The 22682-nt window shown below is 36.6% G+C and overlaps 1 protein-coding gene across 1 annotated transcript; it reads left to right on the forward strand.

Moving 5' to 3' along the window:
• The first annotated feature begins 6467 nt into the window (after positions 1–6467).
• Positions 6468–19318, forward strand: LOC308687102 (Fc receptor-like protein 5). Its single transcript, XM_081359365.1, has 11 exons — positions 6468–6510; positions 11455–11493; positions 11904–12140; positions 13109–13393; positions 13908–14183; positions 14282–14566; positions 14642–14920; positions 15009–15272; positions 15788–16033; positions 16719–16817; positions 17556–19318. Exons 1-11 carry the CDS (start codon positions 6480–6482, stop codon positions 17612–17614), a joined length of 2100 nt encoding a protein of 699 aa, XP_081215491.1. The 5' UTR covers positions 6468–6479; the 3' UTR covers positions 17615–19318.
• Positions 19319–22682: the final 3364 nt, after the last annotated feature.

Raw genomic sequence — 22682 nt, forward strand, 5'->3', positions numbered from 1 at the left:
GTCGTTCCCTCGTGTGGGGAGATGAGTGCGGAGACAAATTGCCCAGGCCTCACGTCTGCTGAAAATAGATGTCAGATATTTGCAATATCGTGGGTGAAGCTTTGCCGTGGAGTCCTCTAATGCCCGATGGTATGAGGCCTCAAGTTCTCCTGGATTTCTTGCATACACCATAGCCTTGAAGAGCTGTAGCAGGGTTTGACGGTCAGACTTTGGTACAGCATTGTGGGCATCCCACAGCCACCTCCACATCGCCTGCAAAATGTGGAAAACGCAGAGGATGGGGTGTGTATGTGGATAAGACTCGCTGAGAGCCTGTCGTAATGCCTGGCAGTCATCAGTCATTGCCACTTGTGGGCCGAGATCTCCCCTGCGGAAAAATGCATCCTCTGGAAGAATGCTTTTGAGGAGCTGTAGTCCTGCAGTGATGACACTCTGAGACTCAGATGATGTTATCATTACACCCAAGGGCAGTCCTCCAATAGCTGAGTGGGTCAAAAGTAGGAACACTCTGCTATTTGTTCTGTCGCAATTTCCAGAAGAGTCCACAAAGACCATCTCTGCACTCTCAGGGATCATTGAATGGACTCGCCTCATGAGGGGACTGCATAAGGCAATGATGATGTTCTTGGAATCTGCAAACATCTTCCCGCACTCAGCCCCCTCCTTTTTGTTGTATGCATCAAGTGATGCTTGTAGGCTGGTGAGCATTGTGTCCCCGGATAACTCCCCGTACGACCTCTTGAAAATGTTGTAATACAGCCTAAAATGACAATTACACACAGGATTTACAGTGACATTAGCAACATTATCACATAATTTTTCACTTGATAATAGTGATCACATTCTTAGAATGTTCCAATTGTATTTTTTACTTTTACTTACCTAAAACAGAAACTTAGATCAGGACAAATCGAGCGATCAGCAGCTGCAAAGATGTAGGAGTCGCCCATCTCTTCCTGAAGGTCGTATTTCAGTGTATTTAAAGCAGAGGAGGGAGAGTGGCCACTTTGAAAAAGAGTCTGTAGTTTGTTGATTGTCTCTGGTGCTACATCTCGTTGCCTCATAGCCTCAGCACACATGAGCAGGTGATTATGTTGATGTTTCAGGTTGATGTACAAACATAATCCTTCTTCTATGTGTAAATCAGCAGATCTGAGTACAATAAAATTATTACATATATTATTGCGTTATTTAGGAAACTGAAACAGAGAGTGACTTTTTTTTACAAAACAGCAAGCCTGTTTTGGGGGGTTTTAGATCTAACCTGGACTTTCTGTTCTGCGAAAAGCTTTGCCTCTTGAGAACAACATACATCACAGCAGGGCAGGATGTATTTTTTTTCGAGGAAGAATGCCGTGTGTTGTGTTGGCATCTAAGGTCCACCTTCAAACACATTCAATTAAGGTTTTGGCTCAACCCTTGAAAAAATAAATTAATGCACCTGCTATGAAATCACTTACTCTGTATATGTTCTGCCTTTGTTGTTCCACAGGGTAGCTTTTGTTCACCCGCCATGTCGTTTGTGATGACTTTTGAAAGGCTTGAAGCCATCTGCGAACCTCCTCTTCAGTGTGAAGTCTTACTTTTAGAGAAATGTTGCAGTTCTTGCCCTCGAGAGGCTCAAATAAACAGATATGGTGTTCATAGTCCTCGGGGAGGAGTATCTGTCAAAGCACAAAAAACATTTAAAGAGTAGGCAAATGCATGGTTTAACCAAAGTAACATTTAACATTAACACCTACATTCTGTAAACTATCTCTGCCTTTAAGTCAGTTAAGCGTGCTCCATGCACAGATGGTAGAAATGGCTTTCTAATATTTCCAATACTTATGTCAGTGTTGTTTGTTTAAATTATTTATGTGATGCTTTTGCTCAATAGCTTCGAACTAAACTTTGCCAATGGGACCTATACACTTAAAACCCACTCAGAAGAAGTTGGTTTTCTATACACTCTGTACTAATGGAGGGGAAAAAAGGGGTTGGAAGCCAATGGAACACAACAAGATGTTGACTTAATGTCAAAGTGTAATTATTTGTTTGCTAACAGCCTAACAAGTAGTTTAACATTATCCACGCTTCAACAACACTGTTTTAATGTTTTATTCTTATCCATCTACACCTAACCTCCAGCAGCTCCATCTCCTCAAAGTTGTCAAGTGTCTGACAAATGTTGCAAGCTTTAATAAATCCTGCCATTATGCACACCAATTCTAGAAACAGAACAGAATGGACTCTTAAATGGAATCATCAAGACATGGACACTTTAAAACAATAACTGGCTTTGTCAACATCTGCAAAAAGTTCATAACCCTTACGTGCCCGCACCGAACATTCCAATGTTGGTGCTGGATAACCACCTCACATAAAAAGTTCTATGTCTTGAGTAAGTAAGAAAGTAAATGTTTATTTATATAGCACATTTTTATACACTGGGTGCAATACACACACACTATATATATATATATATATATATATATATATATATATATCTGGTGTGTGTGTGTATATATGTTCATATATATATATATATATATATATATATATATATATATATATATTTATATTGATATATATATATATATATATATATATATATATATATATATATAAAATATCAAATATTATACATATACGAGCTTGAAAAAAAAGATCATTCTAGAAGAAAATTTCTGAGAGGCTTTTGCATCTGAACTCTTCATACCACGAATGAGAGCATATTACTGTCAATTTACTTGTAAACATTTAAGAAGTAAAGTAAACATTTAGAAGTGAAGCAAAAATTTAGATAAAACATGATAAGAACCGATTTAACAACACTTTATCCTCTTAAGAAATGTAACATCTTTTACCTTTTTTAATATCAACGACAATAGAGCGAACGGACACGTAAGGGTTAACTCACTATTAATTCAGTTGGTTTTTGAATACTAAGCCATTAAAAGTTTATTAGAAGATGAATCACATGTGTGATCAAATAATCAAATATGAAATGAAACTTTACCTTCGTGAATGTGTCTGTTGTCACCATAGACTGTAAAAAAATAGGTTGTCACGATCTGAGGCGATCACTCTGGGCACTGTGTCACTGTGTCACGCGGCGAGCCAATCAGGGATGAGTTCTCTATGAATATTTAAGCCATTAAAAGTTTATTAGAAGATGAATCACATGTGTGATCAAATAATCAAATATGAAATGAAACTTTACCTTCGTAAATGTGTCTGTTGTCACCATAGACTGTAAAAAAATAGGTTGTCACGATCTGAGGCGATGTATTCTCTATCACTCTGGGCACTGTGTCACTGTGTTACGCGGCGAGCCAATCAGGGATGAGTTCTCTATGAATATTAATGAGTCTTCCGCTACCACCCTGCAAAAAAAAAATTCGCTGCCCGGAGGCGTTGCCAAGATGGCGGCCGAGTGGCACGACTTGCCTAAAAGGACTTTGCTATATCTGGACAGTAACAATGTCGGCCCAGATCTGTCCCACATCTGATACGCGTGGAATCCACATGTACCATATGTGGGCCGGATCTGGGCCGACACTATGTTCCTGTCTGGGTAGCGACCTAAAGGACTCCACAGATGCCATTGTGCATTCCTGTGGTTCCTCCTAAAGTCCACTCTCATGTTGTCATGACCAGACAACCAGCTGTTAACCTCCGGTCTACTCATCGCTGTCATGATAGAACGAGGTTTTGAGCAGCTTGACGCACACGTGTTGTGTGACTGATCTTAACCTCTGTTAACTGTAAACCACACTGAGGCCAGCGAACAACAGTCAACCAGTTTAGTCTGGTTTTAGAGGCGGTGTTTTAGCAGGTCTATTTTCACTTCACACTTTTTAAATGTTTTCTTCACAAGATCACACATGTGTAGATCTAGTTGTAAAATGGACATCATTTTTGCATATAACTCTTCAGTTTAAAACTTGGATACTGAGAATGTTTAACAGTTTCACGAGTTCACATCTACATATAATTAGTACAATAAGTTTATGCGTATTTGGCGTGCTGTCCGGGGGGAGGGCTCCGAGCTCGGAGTTAGGCCCGAACCCAGAGTAATCCCCCCAGTTGGTAAGTGTAGATGGAACTGTAAGTGAGGAGATGGGGTGGAGGAGGGATGCTGACAAACTTTCAATGAACAGAGATAGGTCTGCTGTGAATTTATACTCTGTCATTGAGTTGATTACTGATTAATCTCCAGCTGTGCATAATATGGTTAGTTATCTGAACCTGCTCCTCCCGAACTTTGTTAATAAAACATCATTTAATCAGTAACTGCATCCTCCTACATTTGGACGTGTCCATATTCGGAAACCTTTCATGTTCTGAAGTGTGTTAAGAACTGGTAAAATAATAATCACTGTAGGGCATCGATGAGAATGCACAAAACTCCTTTTAGTTGCTTTTATTTGATGGCTCAACATGTGGTTCAAGGAGTGTGGTTAACTTGATGCACGCACACAGTTCACGTATCAAACCCCAGTCAAGGCCATCACTGCCCTTAGGCCTCCACCACCATTCAAATGGCTTCCACCATGTCCATGTGCTCAAAGAGGAAGTGGGGTGACAGATAAATAACAGTCAGTATCGCCCTCTACTGGCTCAGTTCCTTCAGAACAAGTGCATCAAATATAATTCACGAGTTCACATCTACATATAATTAATACAATAAGTTTATGCGTATTTGGCGTGCTGTCCGGAGGGAGGGCTCCGAGCTCGGAGTTAGGCCCAAACCCAAAGTACTCCCCCCAGTTGATAAGTGTAGATGGAACTGGAAGTGAGGAGATAGGGTGGAGAAGGGATGCTGACAAACTTTCAATGAACAGAGATAGGTCTGCTGTGAATTTATACTCTGTCATTGAGTAGATTACTGATTAATCTCCAGCTGTGCATAATTTGGTTAATTATCTGAACCTGCTCCTCCCGAACTTTGTTAATAAAACATCATTCAATGTTGAAAATATTATAATTCATACATACTTTCCATCGGTATACTGCTTACGGTGGCTGCCCCAAATTAAATTTAAAGAATTAATAAGAGGTATGTTTAATTAAAGGTTTTGGTTGCCAGACAAGTCCAAGTTTGAATAGGCATATAATGCATAAAACCATAAATAGGTTACAAAAAGGTTTTCAGATCAAAGAGTGTTATTTAAGAAAACAAAATAAACAGTACCAGGGAGATTGCTGCTTAAGTTCAGTTCATACTTTCATTTGATTTCATAAAACAGACAAAAAAAAAAAAAAAAAAACTTGATTTACAATGTGTCTCAACAACACAAACGTTTAAATTATTTTTTAAACATTTTAAAATGTTTAAATTTTAAAATGTTAAAACTCAGTTTTTCGTGTTAAAAATCAACAAAAAGAAGGAGAAAAAAACAAGAAAATCCAACAAGCGATTGGTGTGTGTGTGTGTGTGTGTGTGCACTGCGTGAAACAGCCACACCCTGCGTGAAACAGCCACACCCGGTCAACACACACAGAGATTCCAGCAACAACAAAAAAGGAATATAGACATTCAAATGCTGTGATAGACCTAGTCTACATACAAAAAAAAGCTAAAAAACTAGGTTTTGTGTGAAAAGTAGAAGGTCCCGGCTTTGTAATGATAAAGCAAGGCAAGCAAGTTAAAGATAATTCTGTATTTATAACATAAAAAAAGCATTACAGCCATATGTCAGGGCTATTTCACACATCATGCATCAGTGGTGCACGAGCTGCAGTGCAAGTTACATTCACAGTGCACGATCAACACAAGTTCTACACAAATCCAATTCTAACTTAAATATATTTTAAATACCATAAATAACTAGCATCATAAGTCATTTCTCTTTAGTACATTGGATATTTATTTTGATAAGTACTACCAATTATTATAAAATTATTATTCAGAGTGGGCCATTGAAAATTATTATAAACTTGATAATCATTCAATTTAAATAAAAAGGGTAACTGTTATCTGAATTCACTTGCATGTATATATGGTAAACAGATGAGTATGGAGTTCAAAGTAGGTTTGCACTTAGCTTTAGCCTTCACAGTTCTTTGTTGCAGGAGCTGACTGTTGTGTGGTGCAGACGAGAGACTGGAAGGAGACAAATTTATTCACAAGCTAAAGGTGATTCATGACTCCAAATTCAGGTGACAGTGCAAGAAATACAAAAAAGAGTGATTTATAAATTCCATTCACCATGTTCTATATTGAAGCACTACATCAACACATTATTTGATGTTGTAACAATGTAATATGTTAGAACATTTTAAATATTAATATCTCTAGTAAAATAGGTCTCTCTCTCTCTCTCTCTCTCTCTCTCTCTCTCTCTCTCTCTCTCTCTCTCTCTCTCTCTCTCTCTCTCTCTCTCTCTCTCTCTCTCTCTCTCTCTCTCTCTCCCCCTCCCTCTTCCTTGCAGTATGAAGTGACTGTTAAATAAAGGAAGCATCTGGTTTTGAACACACATCATTGTGGCAGTATGGGGTCGAGTGAACTGTCCCTCATCCTCTGTGAGTATTTGATTGTATCTTGTATTTATATTTACATTGATTCATTGGATGTTGCATTTTCACATGAGTTGTTTCGCGGACCCCCTGGACCCCACTTTGAGAACCCCTGGTCTAAAAAGAGCAACTGCTAGAACAGAGAAGGAAATATAGCTTATATTCTACAATAGTTGTGAGCATCAGCAGGATGCATTTAAGTGCTTATAGAAGTTTTTATCCATTTCTGGAATATTTCAATATTGAATCCCTTACAGTTTTCCTGAATAATTTGTAAGGGATTCAGATGTTTGGGTAGGGTTGGAAGATGCAAAAAAAAACAAAAAAACACAGTGAACATTAATGTTCAGGAAAGTACTATGGTGCCGTTCTGTAATGATATGAGGTGTCACTCGCTCACTGAGCGCAGAATTCTGGAGGAAATGTTAGTTTGTGAACTGGTGCTGTTCAAGCATCAATGTGTTGAACTGATGTGAGCAGCCACTGTTAGCCAATGAAGAGAGATATAAAGAGGTGTGGTGTGGGCTCTCTTAAGCACTTTAAAGGACAAGTTCGGTATTTTACACGTAAAGCCCTGTTTACAGATCGTTTCTGATGAAATAGAACGGTTAAAATTAAAATTTGGACAGATGCTGCTGTCCCGAGTATTTTAGGTTTCTTTCGCGTTCCCCAAAACCTCCAGAATGGGTGTATAGGTGCACTCGAACACTCCTTCCTAATACGCATTAAACTTTCGTTTACAAAGACGTGAAACTCACCGAGTGGTCAGGGGTGTTCACTGATATGCTCACACAAAAATCGCTGCAAAATATGCTTTCCAACAGGTTTTATCGTAGTTTTTGTCCAACTCCATTGACTTGTATTGAAAGAGCTGTGTGAGGTACGGTATTACTCCGCCGCTTCTTCTTCTGCTTCTTCTTCTGTGTATTCAATGAAATGCCAGCGGTTTGCTTGCAATTGGCAAAGGTGCATTATCGCCACCAACTGGGCTGGAGTGTCTATTATTCAAGCTCTCAGCGGAAGAATGTACGGGTGTGAGACGTTTGGAAAAATAGGTCCACAGTTTTACAACAAATGGTAGAACACCTGTTGGAAAGCATATTTTGCAGCGATTTGTGTGTGAACATATCAGTGAACACCCCGGACCACTGAGTTTCACGTCTTTGTAAACGAAAGTTTAATGCGTATTAGGAAGGATTGTTCGAGTGCACCTATACACCCATTCTGGAGGTTTTGGGGAACGCGAAAGAAACCTAAAATTCTCGGGACAGCAGCATTTGTCCAAGTTTTAATCTTAACAGTTCTATTTCATCAGAAACGATCTGTAAACAGGGCTTTAAGTGTAAAATACCGAACTTGTCCTTTAACCAGTGTGCTGCTGTGTTCTGTATCATTTGTAGAAGTTTGATTGCATACTTAACAATAAAGATGCTGATTGCACAGTTCTTTTGCAGCTATATAAACTGTTGGTCTGTTCCCGGCTGGATTTTGGGAGCATAGTTTATAGCTCTGCTAGAAAATCATATTTGCAATTTACAGATACTGTTCACCATCAAGGATAGAGACTTGCCTAGAGGAGCTTTCAGGACCTCTCCAGTTCAAAGTCTATACACAGAAGCAAATAAACCATCTCTTCACACTTGAAATTATCCCTTCAATATTTAACTTTATTTTAAGATTGCATCAACATAATCCAGCGTACAAGTCAATATTCTATACCCTTAATGTCTACATCTGTATGATGCCAGACCTAGTTATCTCAGACCCTTTGGAATATGAATAAGACCTCATATAGTAAACTTATACATAAATCTTGACAAGCCAGATTCACTTCTGTCCAGTTCCTCCATGGAGTTTGAAGTAGTTTTGCAACAATTTGGAATTGTCCTGTAATAAGAAAGCTGAAACTTATCCACACATTTATCATCAGCATTTCTAACCTTCAGGTGCTCTTCGTTTCTTCCCGGTCAAAAGTGACCGGACACCTAAAAATGAAACTTTCTCCATCCCAGTAAAACCAATGCAATTTATTTTTGTTCAATAATATTTTTTTCTTTTGTATTTTGAGAGGATTTGATGGTACTTATTAATATGTATGCAATATTTATGGTTAATTTTTGCCATTGAAAATAATACACTTTTTTTTTTCTCTAAAATATTTAGAGAAAATAATAATTTTCTAAAATATTTCAATTATTGCAATATTTCAGATTAATATAGAGACTGGGCCTTTTAAATAAATAAATAAATAAATAAATATATATATATATATATATATATATTTTATTCTATCAATCAATAAATTCCACTAGAAACAAACTTTGTTGTATTATTTTATTATACTGTGAAGCTGCTTTGATACAATCTGTATTGTGAAAAAGCGCTATACAAATATACTTGATTTGAATTGATTTAAGTTTTAGCGCAAAACACTGCACAAATATTTTTACATATGCATGTTAAAGGTCCCGTTATATGCCCCTTTTCACAAGATGTAAAATAAGTCTCTGATGTCCCCAGAGTGTGTATGTGAAGTTTGAGCTCAAAATACCCAACAGATCATTTTTTACAGCATGTTTAAATTTACATTTATTGGGGCACAGAAAAACGCTCTGTTTTAGTGTGTGCCCTTTAAATGCAAATGAGCTGCTGCTGGACCCAGGGGGCGGAGCTTCATGAGCTCGCGCTCAGTCTTTCAGGACAAATTCATCTCACTGAATGATGATAATATCAGAAACTCTCAGTAACGGCGTTCATTTCGTGTCGGACAATAATGCCTACAGAGTCAGAGTGCTGTATAGAGATGAAACAGGTATGGTTTAGTAGTTTAATTACGGTTATTATAACGTATTTGTCATCTGCTTGTATGTATCCATTATTTATTAACAGCCTACAAGTCTGCTGTTTCGGACCAGGTCCGAATGATGATCAAACATGTACTGATGAGTTTAATAAAGTTTATTGTACATCACACAAAAGATGAAGCATCAGTTTTACTTCAGAAAATCACCATAAGAGCTGAGTAAACACAGTAGCCTAAGTTATAAGAAGTGCGCAAGTAGCCAGTAGAGTTGAGGGAGCATTCCTGTGGGCGGAGGTTAGTCTAAACACGGTTCTGGTGATGTCACTAATGAAGGAAGTAGAGGGGTGTAGTCCAATCGAGCCTTTTTATGTAGTCAACTTCTGTTAAATAAAATATCTCGCTTGGCATTGAACTTTGAGCTTTATAATTTTACAGATATTATTTATACTCTAACAACAACATTACACACTAACTAAAGTTTGAAACATGGGATCACGTAGAACGGGACCTTTAAAGTTGTCACTTTTTGAGGGTTAGCAAAAACGCACCGTTTTGTGTGTTTCCCTTTAAATGCAAATATGCTGCTGCTCCCGGCACAGGGGGCGGAGGTTCAAGAGTGTTAGCAACTCCGATTACCTCATGCAGAAACACACTAAAATGACAGAAACTGTTCTGACTTTTATGTTTAAACGGAGTCAGACAAAGATGGAGAGACTCAAGAAGAAGTGACAACATGTAGAATGCAACAGGACGTCTCTGAATGGTTAGTTGATGAATTTATGTTGCTGATGTGGAGTTAACTATCTTCAATTAGCATATTCTGTCATTATAATCTATAAATCGCTCATATAGGAACTGTTGTGAGATGCACACAGAGTGACTTTCTATTGCATGTGAAAAGACAGATGCTACAGTTTGAGCTGAATCACAAATGTGCTCGACTACAACAACTCTTCCTCTTCTCAACATGGACTGCATATTCCCGGGGGCGGGTTTATGTACATTTTAGGGTTGGTGATGTCACTAACCCGGGAGGAATGTCGTGTAGTCCCTCCCAGCAGTTTGTTGTAGGCCTAGTCCTTAAAAAACAATTTCTTTAAAAGCAAATATCTCCCTTTGCTTTGAACTTTTGAGTGTTGTAACTTAGCAGATGTTGTTTATGCTCAAACAGCAACATTACACACTAACTAAAGTTAGAAAAGTGAAACCATAATCAACCACCCCTTTAATAGAGACTCTTGTTGAGCATGTAGACATGAACAAAGGAGTTAAACTGAAAATAAGCACAAAAAATACACTAAGGTGAAATCGTCTCTTCTTTTACAAATACTAACAAAGCTTAATTACCTTGAAATATAATGTCTCAATAAACAATCAGTTTGAAATTGAAATCAAAGATTTATACTCCTATATGGTTTACATGAAATCAGCACCTATTATTAGAAATACTATAACACAGAAAATATAAACCACTTACAGGCAGTTCTTGCTAAGGAGAAAAATAAACATAACAGAGCATTATTGCAGCTGGAACGATCTTCACCGTGTGCTTTCCACAGTTTGCAAACTCTGCACAGACTTTTATGATATGGACTTGAGAGTATTGCCACAACGTGTAAGTAACCATTTCTTAATTATGACAAAAAAAAAAAAAAAATGTAAAAATCATACTACCATTATAAGAAAATACCCAAGAAAATATCATGAAACAGGACCCCTTTAAAACTAACTTCCTGATTCAGCGTGCAATACCATATTTGACCGCTAGAGATCCTAATTACTCTAACATTGACAAAACCCATGGGCAGAACAGTCGGGCTCTAACTATATAAACAATCTTCCCAAAACACCCAGATGTCATGTTCTTTCTCTCAGTGAGAGGAAACTTTAATATAACAGTAAGGTAAAGACTTTAACTTAGAAATGCTTACTTAAACTATTGGTTCCAATGACCTTTGTGACCTATAGTCGTCATGGTGAGCTAGAAGAACAGATATACCTTTTAACACGTTGAAGATCTTCTCCAACAAAACAAGTCCATATTTCATTTCTGGAAGCCGTTCATATGTTCAGTTCTTCAACAGCTGTTCATATGTGTTATTTTTCATTGTTTTAATAATAAATGCTTAATTTCTGTGTTTGTTTAGTCCTGATGCTGTTATTCGGGCACTCTGGACATACTCAAGGTAAAAAAAAAATACTTCATATTATCAAATCTCTGTTTAAGACCAATAACTTTATTTCTAAAGGCTAATTCAATGCACCGATATATGCCAACCAATGCAGACTATTACCTGATTACAGAATGTGATTTTTTTAATCATTCCACAATGCAGCAAATGGAAACTGAACATACTGAAATTAGCAACGACCAATGTCAACAGGAGTGACACTGATTCGTGGAAACCTGACAAACGTCTGTTGCCATTGGTCGGTGTCTGTCTGTGCAGTTTGAATTAGTCCTGAATGACCAAAGATTAAAACTGACTTCTGTCGGTCTACAAAAAAAGTTGTCAAAAAACAACCAAACACAACAGATTACATTGCTTGATTTTTAATCTATCAATATTTGCCCTTATGTGTGTTAACTCAAAAGCAAAACCTGTAGTGAAGGTGAAGCCAGATCAGCGTGTGTTCAGAGGAGAGAGAGTCACTCTCACATGTGACATACAGGGAGGAGGAGACATTCAGTGGAGATACAGCTGGTTTAAAGATGGTTCAGTCATAGGTTCACACACTGAGAGAGTCTACAACATCACATCTGTGTCTTATGGTGGTCAATACAGCTGTGAAGCAAAGAGCATCAGTGATGCTGTTACACTGACTGTATCAGGTGAGTCTTCATATTCAACTGTTTAATGCTTATTTAAAAACTGTATTTGTGTTTGTTTGTTTTTCTGTATCAGCCACATCTGTTATTATAAGAGGATGAAGCATATATTGCTATAATGAAGCAATTCACTTTTAGTCATTATTCTGTTCAAATGCAGAACTGAATAAGAGGTTTCATTATAGCCAGATAGCGTGCAGTTTTCAGTGATTTTGATACTTATGGTTCCCTGTCTCCTATAATCCATAAAAGCTGTGATATTAAATTAACTGTCAGCTAATATCTACCTATAGGAAAAATTAGGCATCTTCCACTGATGCTTCAGACTGTGATGTCAAATGTTACTGCTGTTCAATTATACATATATGTGACCCTGGACCATAAAACCAGTCACAAGTCGCGGGGGTATACATTGACATTGGGTCAAAATGATCTTTTATGCCAAAAATCATTAGGATATTAAGTAAAGATCATGTTCCATGAAGAATTTTTTTTTAATTTCCTACCTTAAATATATATATATATATATATATATATATATATATATATATATATATATATATATATATAATATAATATATAATATAAACAAAAAGTGAGTGGATGCAGCAAAAGCACGAACATAAATGGACAACTTTAAAGGAGATTTTCTCAATGTTTAGATTTATTTTTTGCACTCTCAGATTCCAGATTTCAATAGTTGTATCTCGGCCAAATATTGTCATATCCTAAAAAATCATACATCAATGGAAAGCTATGTGCCATGCTGTATAAATCTCAATAAAAATAAAAAATAAAATACCTTTGTGACTGGTTTTGTGGTCCAGGGTCACATATAGCAACTCATTTATTTTTTTACTAAGAAAACAAATAAAAAAAATGTCCCAAAAACAACAAATTTAATTAGTATTTTATTGGCAAACCTTCATTAACTCACATATTTAGTTCAGAAGTCTTTCTTTTCTTCTCAGGTTTACCCATACTTACAGTGACTGTGACACCAGACAGATCTGTATTCACTGGAGAAACAGTCAATCTGAAGTGTGTGATAAACTCTGATCACAGTGACTGGAGATATGAGTGGTATAAAGACAGTGTAAAGTTACAGACGTCTGATCGTTACACTGTAAACAGAGACACTCTCACTATCAGAGGAGCTACTGAGTCTGATCAGGGTCAGTACTGGTGTAAAGGACAGATAGATGGAAGACCAAACTCATCAACATCAAGCTCTGCTGTTTCTCTCTCAGTGAAGGGTGAGTTCAACATCATTGTCCTCCTAAACTCTCTACATGATCATGATCATACAACCAATCGAGAGTCTTTCACTGCCAGATGTTTAATTTACACTGAAAATAAATACAGTTTGTATTTTGAGGTTTAATTGTATTCAGTTCTCTCTGCTGTTGTGTTCAAAACCATTTCAATGAGCAAAACAATGAAACTGAATGCAGAGGTCTGGAAATACATTTTAAAGATGCAGTATTTTTAACTTTAATTAACATAGCAAGAGTCCAGATAAAACAAAGAAACACGACAGATAAAGACACATCTGAACACAGACATGATAATTATGCACAAACAACCTGTCAAACAACCAACCTCTACAATATTAAATGCTCTGATACTTGTTCCATGTGCATCAAAATTAAGTCATCTTTTTTTTTTTGGCGAAGACTCAGAATCATGCCAGAATTATTTTTTCTGATGAAGACAAATGCTCATTTATTTGAGTCTTGAGGCTCTGAATCTGTTGTTGTTCTCCTGCAGATCAGCCGAAGCCTGAACTCACATCAGATCCTGCAGGAGCTGCACTGACTGGAAACACAGTGACTTTGACCTGTCGCATGGATCCATCCACTGGAAACTGGGACTTTTACTGGTACAAACACACACTGAACCCTGAGACAGAGAAGACAGAAACAAACTCCTACAGCCTGAAGATTGATTCAGTGTCTGATGGAGGCCAGTACTGGTGTAGAGCTGGAAGAGGGGAACCAGTCTATTACACACAATACAGTGATGCACTGTGGGTAAATGTTACAGGTGAGAGAGACTGTAGTGTGTGATGCAACAAATACAGATCAGAGACAATATCTACACAACTTCTGAAACTATAAATGCAATAATCTGTGTTTGTACAGTGAGGCCTAAAGCTTTGCTGACGGTACGACCTGATGAACGAGTGTTTAGAGGAGAAACAGTCACTCTCAGATGTGATATAAAGTGGGGAGGAGACACTGAGTGGACATACAGATGGGAAATAGAGGGAACCAACAACCAATATAAAAACACTGTCAGCCGAACCTCAACACAAGAGTTGATCATCAGCAGTGTTGATCTCTCTCACAGCGGTAAATACACCTGTACAGGACAGATACACACTCAAAGCTCTCAGCGCAGTGATGCTGTTACACTGACTGTCTCAGGTGAGTGTGTGTTTGTTGTGATCAGCTTCTCCATCAGTTTCTCTACGGCTCTGTAACTCGTGATGTTTTGTTCAGCTGAAGCTCAGGCATCAGTGCGAGTGTCTCCACAGCCGTGGCTGACTGAAGGAGAATCAGTGACTCTGACCTGTGAGGTTTCAGGCTCCTCTAAAGGCTGGACGTTCAGCTGGTTCAGAGATCATGATCATCTGTCAGACAGCAGCAGAGGAGCTGGAGGATCTTACACTCTCAGTCCTGCTGCTCTACAGCACACAGGAGTTTATACGTGCAGAGCAGAGAGAGGACGACCAGCCTATTACACACACACCAGCAGCTCACAGACACTGTGGATCACTGGTGAGGGTTTATGCTTGTGCTCATCCGGATATGTGTTTCACTGCAGTCTCTATGCTGTCAGTTCTGATGGAGATTTTCCTCTTTTCAGGAGTTTCTGCTTCAGTGTCTCTGGTCATCAATCCCAGCAGAAGTCAACACTTCTCATCGGACTCTCTCTCTCTGAGCTGTGAGGATCAGAGTAACTCTACTGGATGGGCAGTGAGAAGATACACAGACAAAGACACACAAACTTGTGCAAAACAAACAGGATCTCGATGTGTAATCGACTCTCTCAGCACATCTGACACTGGAGTGTACTGGTGTGAGTCTGAATCTGGAGAGAAGCGTCGTCCTCGAAACATCACTGTACATGGTGAGTCCGGTTTATAATCGTGACATTTGCAACATGTAAATTCCAACAAAAAGTCTACATACATTTTCATATTTTCTGTACAGCTGATCGCAGACTGACATCTGTACAATGGAAATTTGTAACTATTTTACATGTTGGCAAATTGGTGGATAATGTGTATCAAACAATCCTCCATAAGAAGTAATAAAGAGACGTGATCAGCTGTGCCCATGTGACAGTGAATAACCAATAAGAAATAAAGAATTAATGCGCCTCCTACAATGCTTACTTTTTTTCTAAAAAATAAAAATAAATCCAAACAAAACAATCATCTACTCAAAAAATAGTTGCGTTTTGTCATGAGATTTGGTTAAACTACACGACGCTAGCATAAAAAAACTCCAGAGGTACAAAGTACAATTCCTAAATTAGTATTTTTTATTGTATGACTGACTGTATATTTACAGTATGTATTGTTTAGCTATATTCTTACTACAGTATTTACAGTAATAAACACACATGTCTTGTGTTTGTAGACGGTGAGGTGATTCTGGAGAGTTCTGTTGATCCTGTAATTGAGGGAGAGACTCTGACTCTACACTGTTTACATCGATCTACAAACTCCCCGATCCTCAGCGCTGATTTCTATAAAGACGGATCACTGATCCAGAATCAGACGACAGGAGAGATGAGCATCACTACTGTCTCAAAGTCACATGAGGGTTTCTACTACTGTAAAACAGAGAGAGGACAGTCACTCCACAGCTGGATCTCAGTCAGAGGTTATTTTATTCATGAGCATCTGATGAGATACGCCACACGAATACTAGAATACGAGTCTCTCACTCTTATTTCTGCTGGAGCACAATCAGTTATTGTTTCACATACTGTAACTCACAAGAATATCACATAACAAGTATATATTAAATCAAATCAAAATATACTAAATATTGTGCCTGTTAACCAATTACAATTGAAATAATCAACACATAACCAATATCCTATAGTTTAATGAAATGAACAGTGTTGTAATTACAGCCAATCAACAATAAAATAAAATTAGATGACTTTCGTGCCAGAATCTGACTGTCTAAAAAAGAATTACTTTTCATTTGAAAACAGCAAGGAAGGAATGTGAATGTGCTTATATGTAGTCGGTATGTTTAGTATTTTTGGGTGAGGAGTTTTATCCCCTTGTAAATATTTAAATAAATTACCAAAAATCAAATTACAGGCAAACAAAAGTGCCATTATGTCTCGTTTTAAATAATTCTGGCCTCCATTTCATCCCTAAGCCTTGTTTGCTGTCATTAAGGACATTAATGAGAATTAAGTTATCAAAATAATAGATGTATGTAGAAGTGTGTAGAATCTAAAGCAAGTTTAGTTTGTTAAAAAATCTATTAATCTCTGCCTTTAATGCATAACAATGTTGCTGAATAATGTTCTTGTGTTTCTGTTTTTCAGGTCAGATTTCTGTCCTCAAAATCCTCAGTTCTCTTCTGGCCGCTTCTCCGTATCTGCTAGCGACAGTCGTGCTGCTTTACAAATGTTACAGAGCGAGAGGTAAAACTTCTGTCTGACACACTCTCTCTCTCTCTCTCTCTCTCTCTCTCTCTCTCTCTCTCTCTCTCTCTCTCTCTCTCTCTCTCTCTCTCTCTCTCTCTCTCTCTCTTTCTCTCTCTCTTTCTCTTTTTTTGTGAAATAGGCAGATTTCATGGACTTTCAGTTTGTTTTTCATCATCATCACTGTCTGCACCTGTTTAGTTAATTATCTTCATTATTGTCATCATTAGTTCAGTTCTTGTCTCCACCCAGTGATTGTCGGTCAATGTTTGTGAATAGTCACACTGTCACAAGTCTGGATCTTGTCTTTTGAATAAATAATTTGAGTATTTTGTATCTTCGCTTGGAACTCCTCTTCCTTCTACTCTGAAACGTTACAGCATTGAAGTTCAAAAGTCAAAATTGAAAAAAAAAAAATGAAAGAAAAAGGAGAATTCTGTTAAATTAATCCCTATTAATCTTACATCCCTATTTTTATGGATGTTTTATGGTGTAATGTTGTGATAGTCCTCTCTCTAGAGTCTGACACTGATCACTCAGTCTATATCTGGTTAGGGTCTTTCTCACTTCATGTGACACTTTATCAACCAACCCATTCATTCCATCTTTCTTGTAGTATTAGACACACATAGACACATATATATTCACACATATAAATGTTTTCCTTCTCTCTTTCTCTCTCTCTCTCTGTCTTTTTCTGAGTTGGAAGTAAATGTTTTTTTTGTGTGTTTTTCACAGTTCCATCCACTGAAAACCAAAGTCAGTACGCCGTAACAGAGGAAGAAACTTCAATCTGATATTAACATGTTTTAAGAGATTCATAAGATTCATTTTCCATACATAATTCTGTTAACATATTTGATTTACCTTATATCATCTGTCATCAAGCATGATAAATATTATTTTAGTGTGTGCTTTTATATTGTTATTATTATTTAGATATGTCATAACATTAAAAGAACTAGATTCAGTGACCTTATATCTTTGTAACGTCTGTTCTTCCAATAGTAAAAGCTTGACGTTTTGTTGGTTTTGGTTTCCGTTGCTTGTTCGGTTTTGCTTGTTTGAGTAATTTGTAAACATACAGACCAAAGTGTTATTCTGTATCACAATGTATATATATATAACAGTTGAAATTAATGCATATATGCAAAAAAAAAAAAAAAAAAAAAAATGCATATATGTCTTTGTCTGTCTCACATTTGTATCATAATTTGTAAACGATCATCTAAGCGTAAAAAAAATCTTAGTATGTCATAATTTAATGGCATTTCATTGTAAGATAAAGAAAGTCCTTTCGATGCTCAGGGCCACAAAACTGTTAAAACTATATGCATATGACAGCAATTTTATATCAGGCCTAAGAATGAACATGTTTCTTTACATTGACAGAATGATTCTATAAAGCACAGAGATGTTTTTCTACTCACAAACATGATTATTTTGAATTTAATTTTCAGTAAAGCTGAGACGGAGACGTCACAAATATTTTGAAGTTTATTGAATGTGAGGAACAGCAGGTACTTTGACATTTTAACAGAACAATCCTCCAACAGCAGCAATGCAGCTAATAATAATATAAACATGTCAGAGGAATCCTTTCCACCATAGATCTTATATTCAACACATGAGCTTGGCTGTAAAGAGGACACTCAAATAACGCCACATGAACTCTGACACAAGTCATAGATATGTGTATTATTGTACTCTGGCTGCTCCAGTCAGTCTGTGTCTTGTGGAAGAGGTTTTATCTTTAACCCATTTGTGCCCAAATTTTTCTGAATGGTTTCATGCATATAATCCTGTTAATAGTGTCCTATGTGAACATGTTCTGCATTTATTTTCCCCAGGTTTTTTTTTTTCTTTCTTGAAAATCATATTTGAATGTGCGGCAACTATAGTTGCCGGTGGGCAAATATGTTGTATGCACCCCTTCAATGTAAAATATGGATAGGAGGAGAACATTTGGCATTTATCTCAAAATAACTGCTTTCAACAGATCAATCTTTATTCATAAACAAATTTATTATGTATAAAAGTCAAAGAACATTTGATGCAGACCCCAAAAAACTGCATCTAGCTTATAATCTCTTGAATATGAAAACACAACAAACAACAAATCCATTTGCCTTAACCATTGTGCGCTGTTCAGGGTCTTTTTCACCCACATTTCTGACTTTCATTCATGGGGATAACATGGATAATTTGACATGGTTTAGTGTAGGATTTTTGCCCATCTTTTGGAAAATGCTGTTTTAAAAGTAACAAATGATCACTTTAACCAGTAGATGGCTGCAGAGCACCACTATTTGCTATTTGCTTTTTGACTAACTGAAAGACATCTTTTCACAAGTTTTTCCAGTTGTACTCATATCTACATATAATGAAATCACAATTATAACAATAAAAGTTTCTTTTTGTCAAAGTTTAGGCACTTTTTGTACTGAAAAAAAAAAAATCTGTTTTTCAGTAATGTTATATTATGATTAGAATCAAATGAATTTGATCAATGGACAAAATTCATCCTCAAAATCAGAAACAACACAGAACACACATAGAAATGTATTGGCACACTTTAAATTTGTAGAATTATATGAAAAACAGATGTTTGAAATAAATGATAAACTCTAAAAACTCCAACTTTTCTCTTTGTAACATCCTGATCAGGTTTGATTCTAATCATAATGTAAAAAATTTTAAAAACTGAATTTTTTTTCAGTATAAAAACTGCCAAACTTTGACAAAAAGTAACTTTTATTGTTATAATTGTGATTTCATTATATGTAGATATGAATCTAACTGGAAAAACTTGTGAAAAGATGTCTTTTAGTTTGAAACTTTTAGTACTTTTAGAGCTCTGCAGCCATCTACTGGTTAAAGTGATTATTTTTTTTTTTTTTTACTTTTAAAACGGCATTTTCCAAGATTTGGCCAAAAATCTTACACTAAACCATGTCAAATTATCCATGTTATCCCCATGAATGAAAGTTAGAAAGTTGTGGAACATAGTGCAGAACAAAGTGCAGCCATAACAGGGCATTGTGTATCAAAAAGTTAAATGAAAATAAATAAATACAAATAAATAGAATGAAGAAAAGAAAAAAAATCTATATAGAGATGTCATTTAAAGGGTTAAGTTATGTTTATGCACTAAACAAGACCAATAAACTTGATTTATTAACCTATTAACACAGTATACCCCATTTTCCCATGATATATGTACTTACAAGGCATTTGCCCACCGGCAACTATAGTTGCCGCTTGGACTTTTGACTAAGTATACAAAAAACTATAGATCTCTTGTAAAATTTGTTTTATTTGGATGATTCTAGAGACCTTCATGATTATGTAGATATATATATGTCAACAAAAAATACTTATTAGTAACACTAAAATGACCTTTCTTTGGGAGGGTTTGCCTTCGCCATGCTTCCTGGAAGTAGGGGTAGGAAGTTGACAGCCTCATGTGACAGGGAGGAAGTGAATACCTTTTTTTTTTTCTTGAAATCCTTTATTTGGTTGTTTGCTTGCATGTCATTGAGAAATAAAACATGGACAACATCTAGAAAAATATTTACAAAAGGAAAATGACAACTATGCACTGCGGCAACTATAGTTGCCGGTGGGCTTAAATGGGTTAAGATGTGTGTGACCATCATATGACAGTAAACGAGCACACACACATCTCATTTTAACGATTGTTGGTACGTGACAGGAGGGCCTCCACTCAAGCATGAAACATGATGAACAAGTCTAAGAATGCTCCACATATGGTTGAAATACCATCTTTGGCCTAGAAGGATTTAGTCAAGTCAAGTTTTATTTATAGAGCACAAGTTTAACACAACCGTAGTTGATCCAAAGTGCTTTACAGTACAATAAAATAAATCAATAAAAAATAAAGAGAAAAGTAGTAGAAAAAAAGGAGATAAAAATCAAGTATCAAAATCATTCAGTGTATATACAAACATGCATAACGTAGAACACCGACTAATTTAAAATACATACACAACATTACTTGAATGCAAGAGAGTAAAAATAGGTCTTTAAGCTGGATTTAAAAGCAACCAGAGATGGAGAGGTCCTGATGTTTAAAGGTAAATTGTTCCAGAGCTTTGGGGCGACTACTGAGAAAGCTCGATCAAAAGAAAGCTTTTGATTTACACCGAGAGCGAGGGACAGATAAAAGTGACTGAACACAAGATCTTAGTGACCTAGAGGCTGTGTATGGCCTAATAAGATCACAAATATAATCTGGGGCCGCACTATGTAGAGCCTTGTATGCAAAAAGAAGGATCTTAAAGTCGACTCTAAATGTTATTGGTAGCCAATGCACTGAGGCAATGATAACATTCTGGGAGTCAAGACTATAAAAGAGGAAGGATGCCTTCCCTTCGCTGTCACACTCTGCAGCCGCTCTGTGTGACTGTACGACTGCTGGCCTTTTCTTGCAAGAAAATAAACCTCCTCAAAGACTACTGGAAATGTTTGTCTCTTATTCAGTGATAGAGTTTTGTTTTCCACCACAGTCTCTAAATAATGCGACTACAAAAAGGAGAAACTATATAAATCTGTTTTAGGAATGAACATTTTTCTTTCATTTATTTCAACAGGCATTAGGCTACTTCATCTGTACCATGTAGTTTGTAATTGCATGGCGTTATGTTGAGTCGGCTCAACTTAAAGCAAGTAAAACTGAAGCAAGTAAAAAAAAACAACAATCCTCCTTAAATCCTAAAGGAGTTCTCCTTTAAAAGAGCCTTTGTGTTCGCTGATGAATGAGGCCTGGATGATAAAATGTTATTTCCACTGAGTGAGTGATGAGATATCATATGTTTCTACTCACAAACATGATTATTTTGAACTTGATTGTCAGTAAAAGCTGAGACAGAGATATGACTATATCGGATTTATGTGTAATGAATGGAGTATAGGAAGGCTGCAGACCTTGAGCCAGTAGATATTCGCCCCAGGCAGTTTTACGGCCCTGTTGTTCCTCGTGCGTCCAGTAGGGGGAGGCTGTACAGCGACGCGAATTGAGGTATGTTCAATAATCTGCTAAAGTTATTGTTGTTAAGCATGATGCAACATTTATTATTTATAAACACTTAGCTAGATAGAGCTAGGGTAGGTAGATATCAATTTGTTTCTATATATCAATGGATGGGTCTATAATTTCAAGAGACAAAAAAGTTCTTAAGGGTCTGGTTGATGTTCTGTCTGGCTCAAACTTAGCTAAGGTTTAGCTGCTCCTAGTCTTCTCTAATCACTTTCAGAATAAATTTTCTTTTTAATTTTCTTTTGTTGCCTGTCTTTAGCTTGCGTGAGATGGCCTCTTCTGGTAAGACTGTTTACACACTCCACATGGGGCAACATTACAGTAGATTTTGGAAATATGTGAACTTTTTTTTTTTTTACAGTCTATGGTGTGAACACACAAAAGACACATTTATAATAGGCATATATGTATATATGTAGCCTATGTAAATCTCTCTCTCTAAGTAAAGAGTTGAACTGCACACTTACTCAAATATTTTGATTATTTCCAACATCATACATGCACATTAAAAACTTTTCCCATATGGTTTGAATGTAGATTCTGGTTTGAGTTGTTTCTTATAAATGAGATGATCTAATTATCTAATTTATATCTTAATATACATTTTTCTTAAAATAGCTCACTGATCTGGACTAAAATGTAGGCTATGTGTGCACTTATGTGTGTTTTTTCATACTCTGTATTTACCAAGTTCTCTTTAACTTGCATCTCATAAAGGTGTGTGTTTGCTTTAGCTACTTAAGGAAATGAAAATCTCTCTCTCTCTCTCTAAACTTGTATAAATTATAAACACCCATCTCTTTTTT

The sequence above is a fragment of the Scardinius erythrophthalmus genome (assembly GCF_964197995.2).
Source record: "Scardinius erythrophthalmus genome assembly, chromosome: 2".
NCBI classification, from domain to species: domain Eukaryota; kingdom Metazoa; phylum Chordata; class Actinopteri; order Cypriniformes; family Leuciscidae; genus Scardinius; species Scardinius erythrophthalmus.

Bases quoted from the DNA above. Each gene is read 5' to 3' on its own strand.
- LOC308687102 (XM_081359365.1), top strand. From the start codon at position 6,480: ATGGGGTCGAGTGAACTGTCCCTCATCCTCT. The intron at 14,921-15,008 runs GTGAGGGTTTAT...TCCTCTTTTCAG, and splicing joins ACAGACACTGTGGATCACTG to GAGTTTCTGCTTCAGTGTCT. The intron at 16,818-17,555 runs GTAAAACTTCTG...TGTTTTTCACAG, and splicing joins CAAATGTTACAGAGCGAGAG to TTCCATCCACTGAAAACCAA.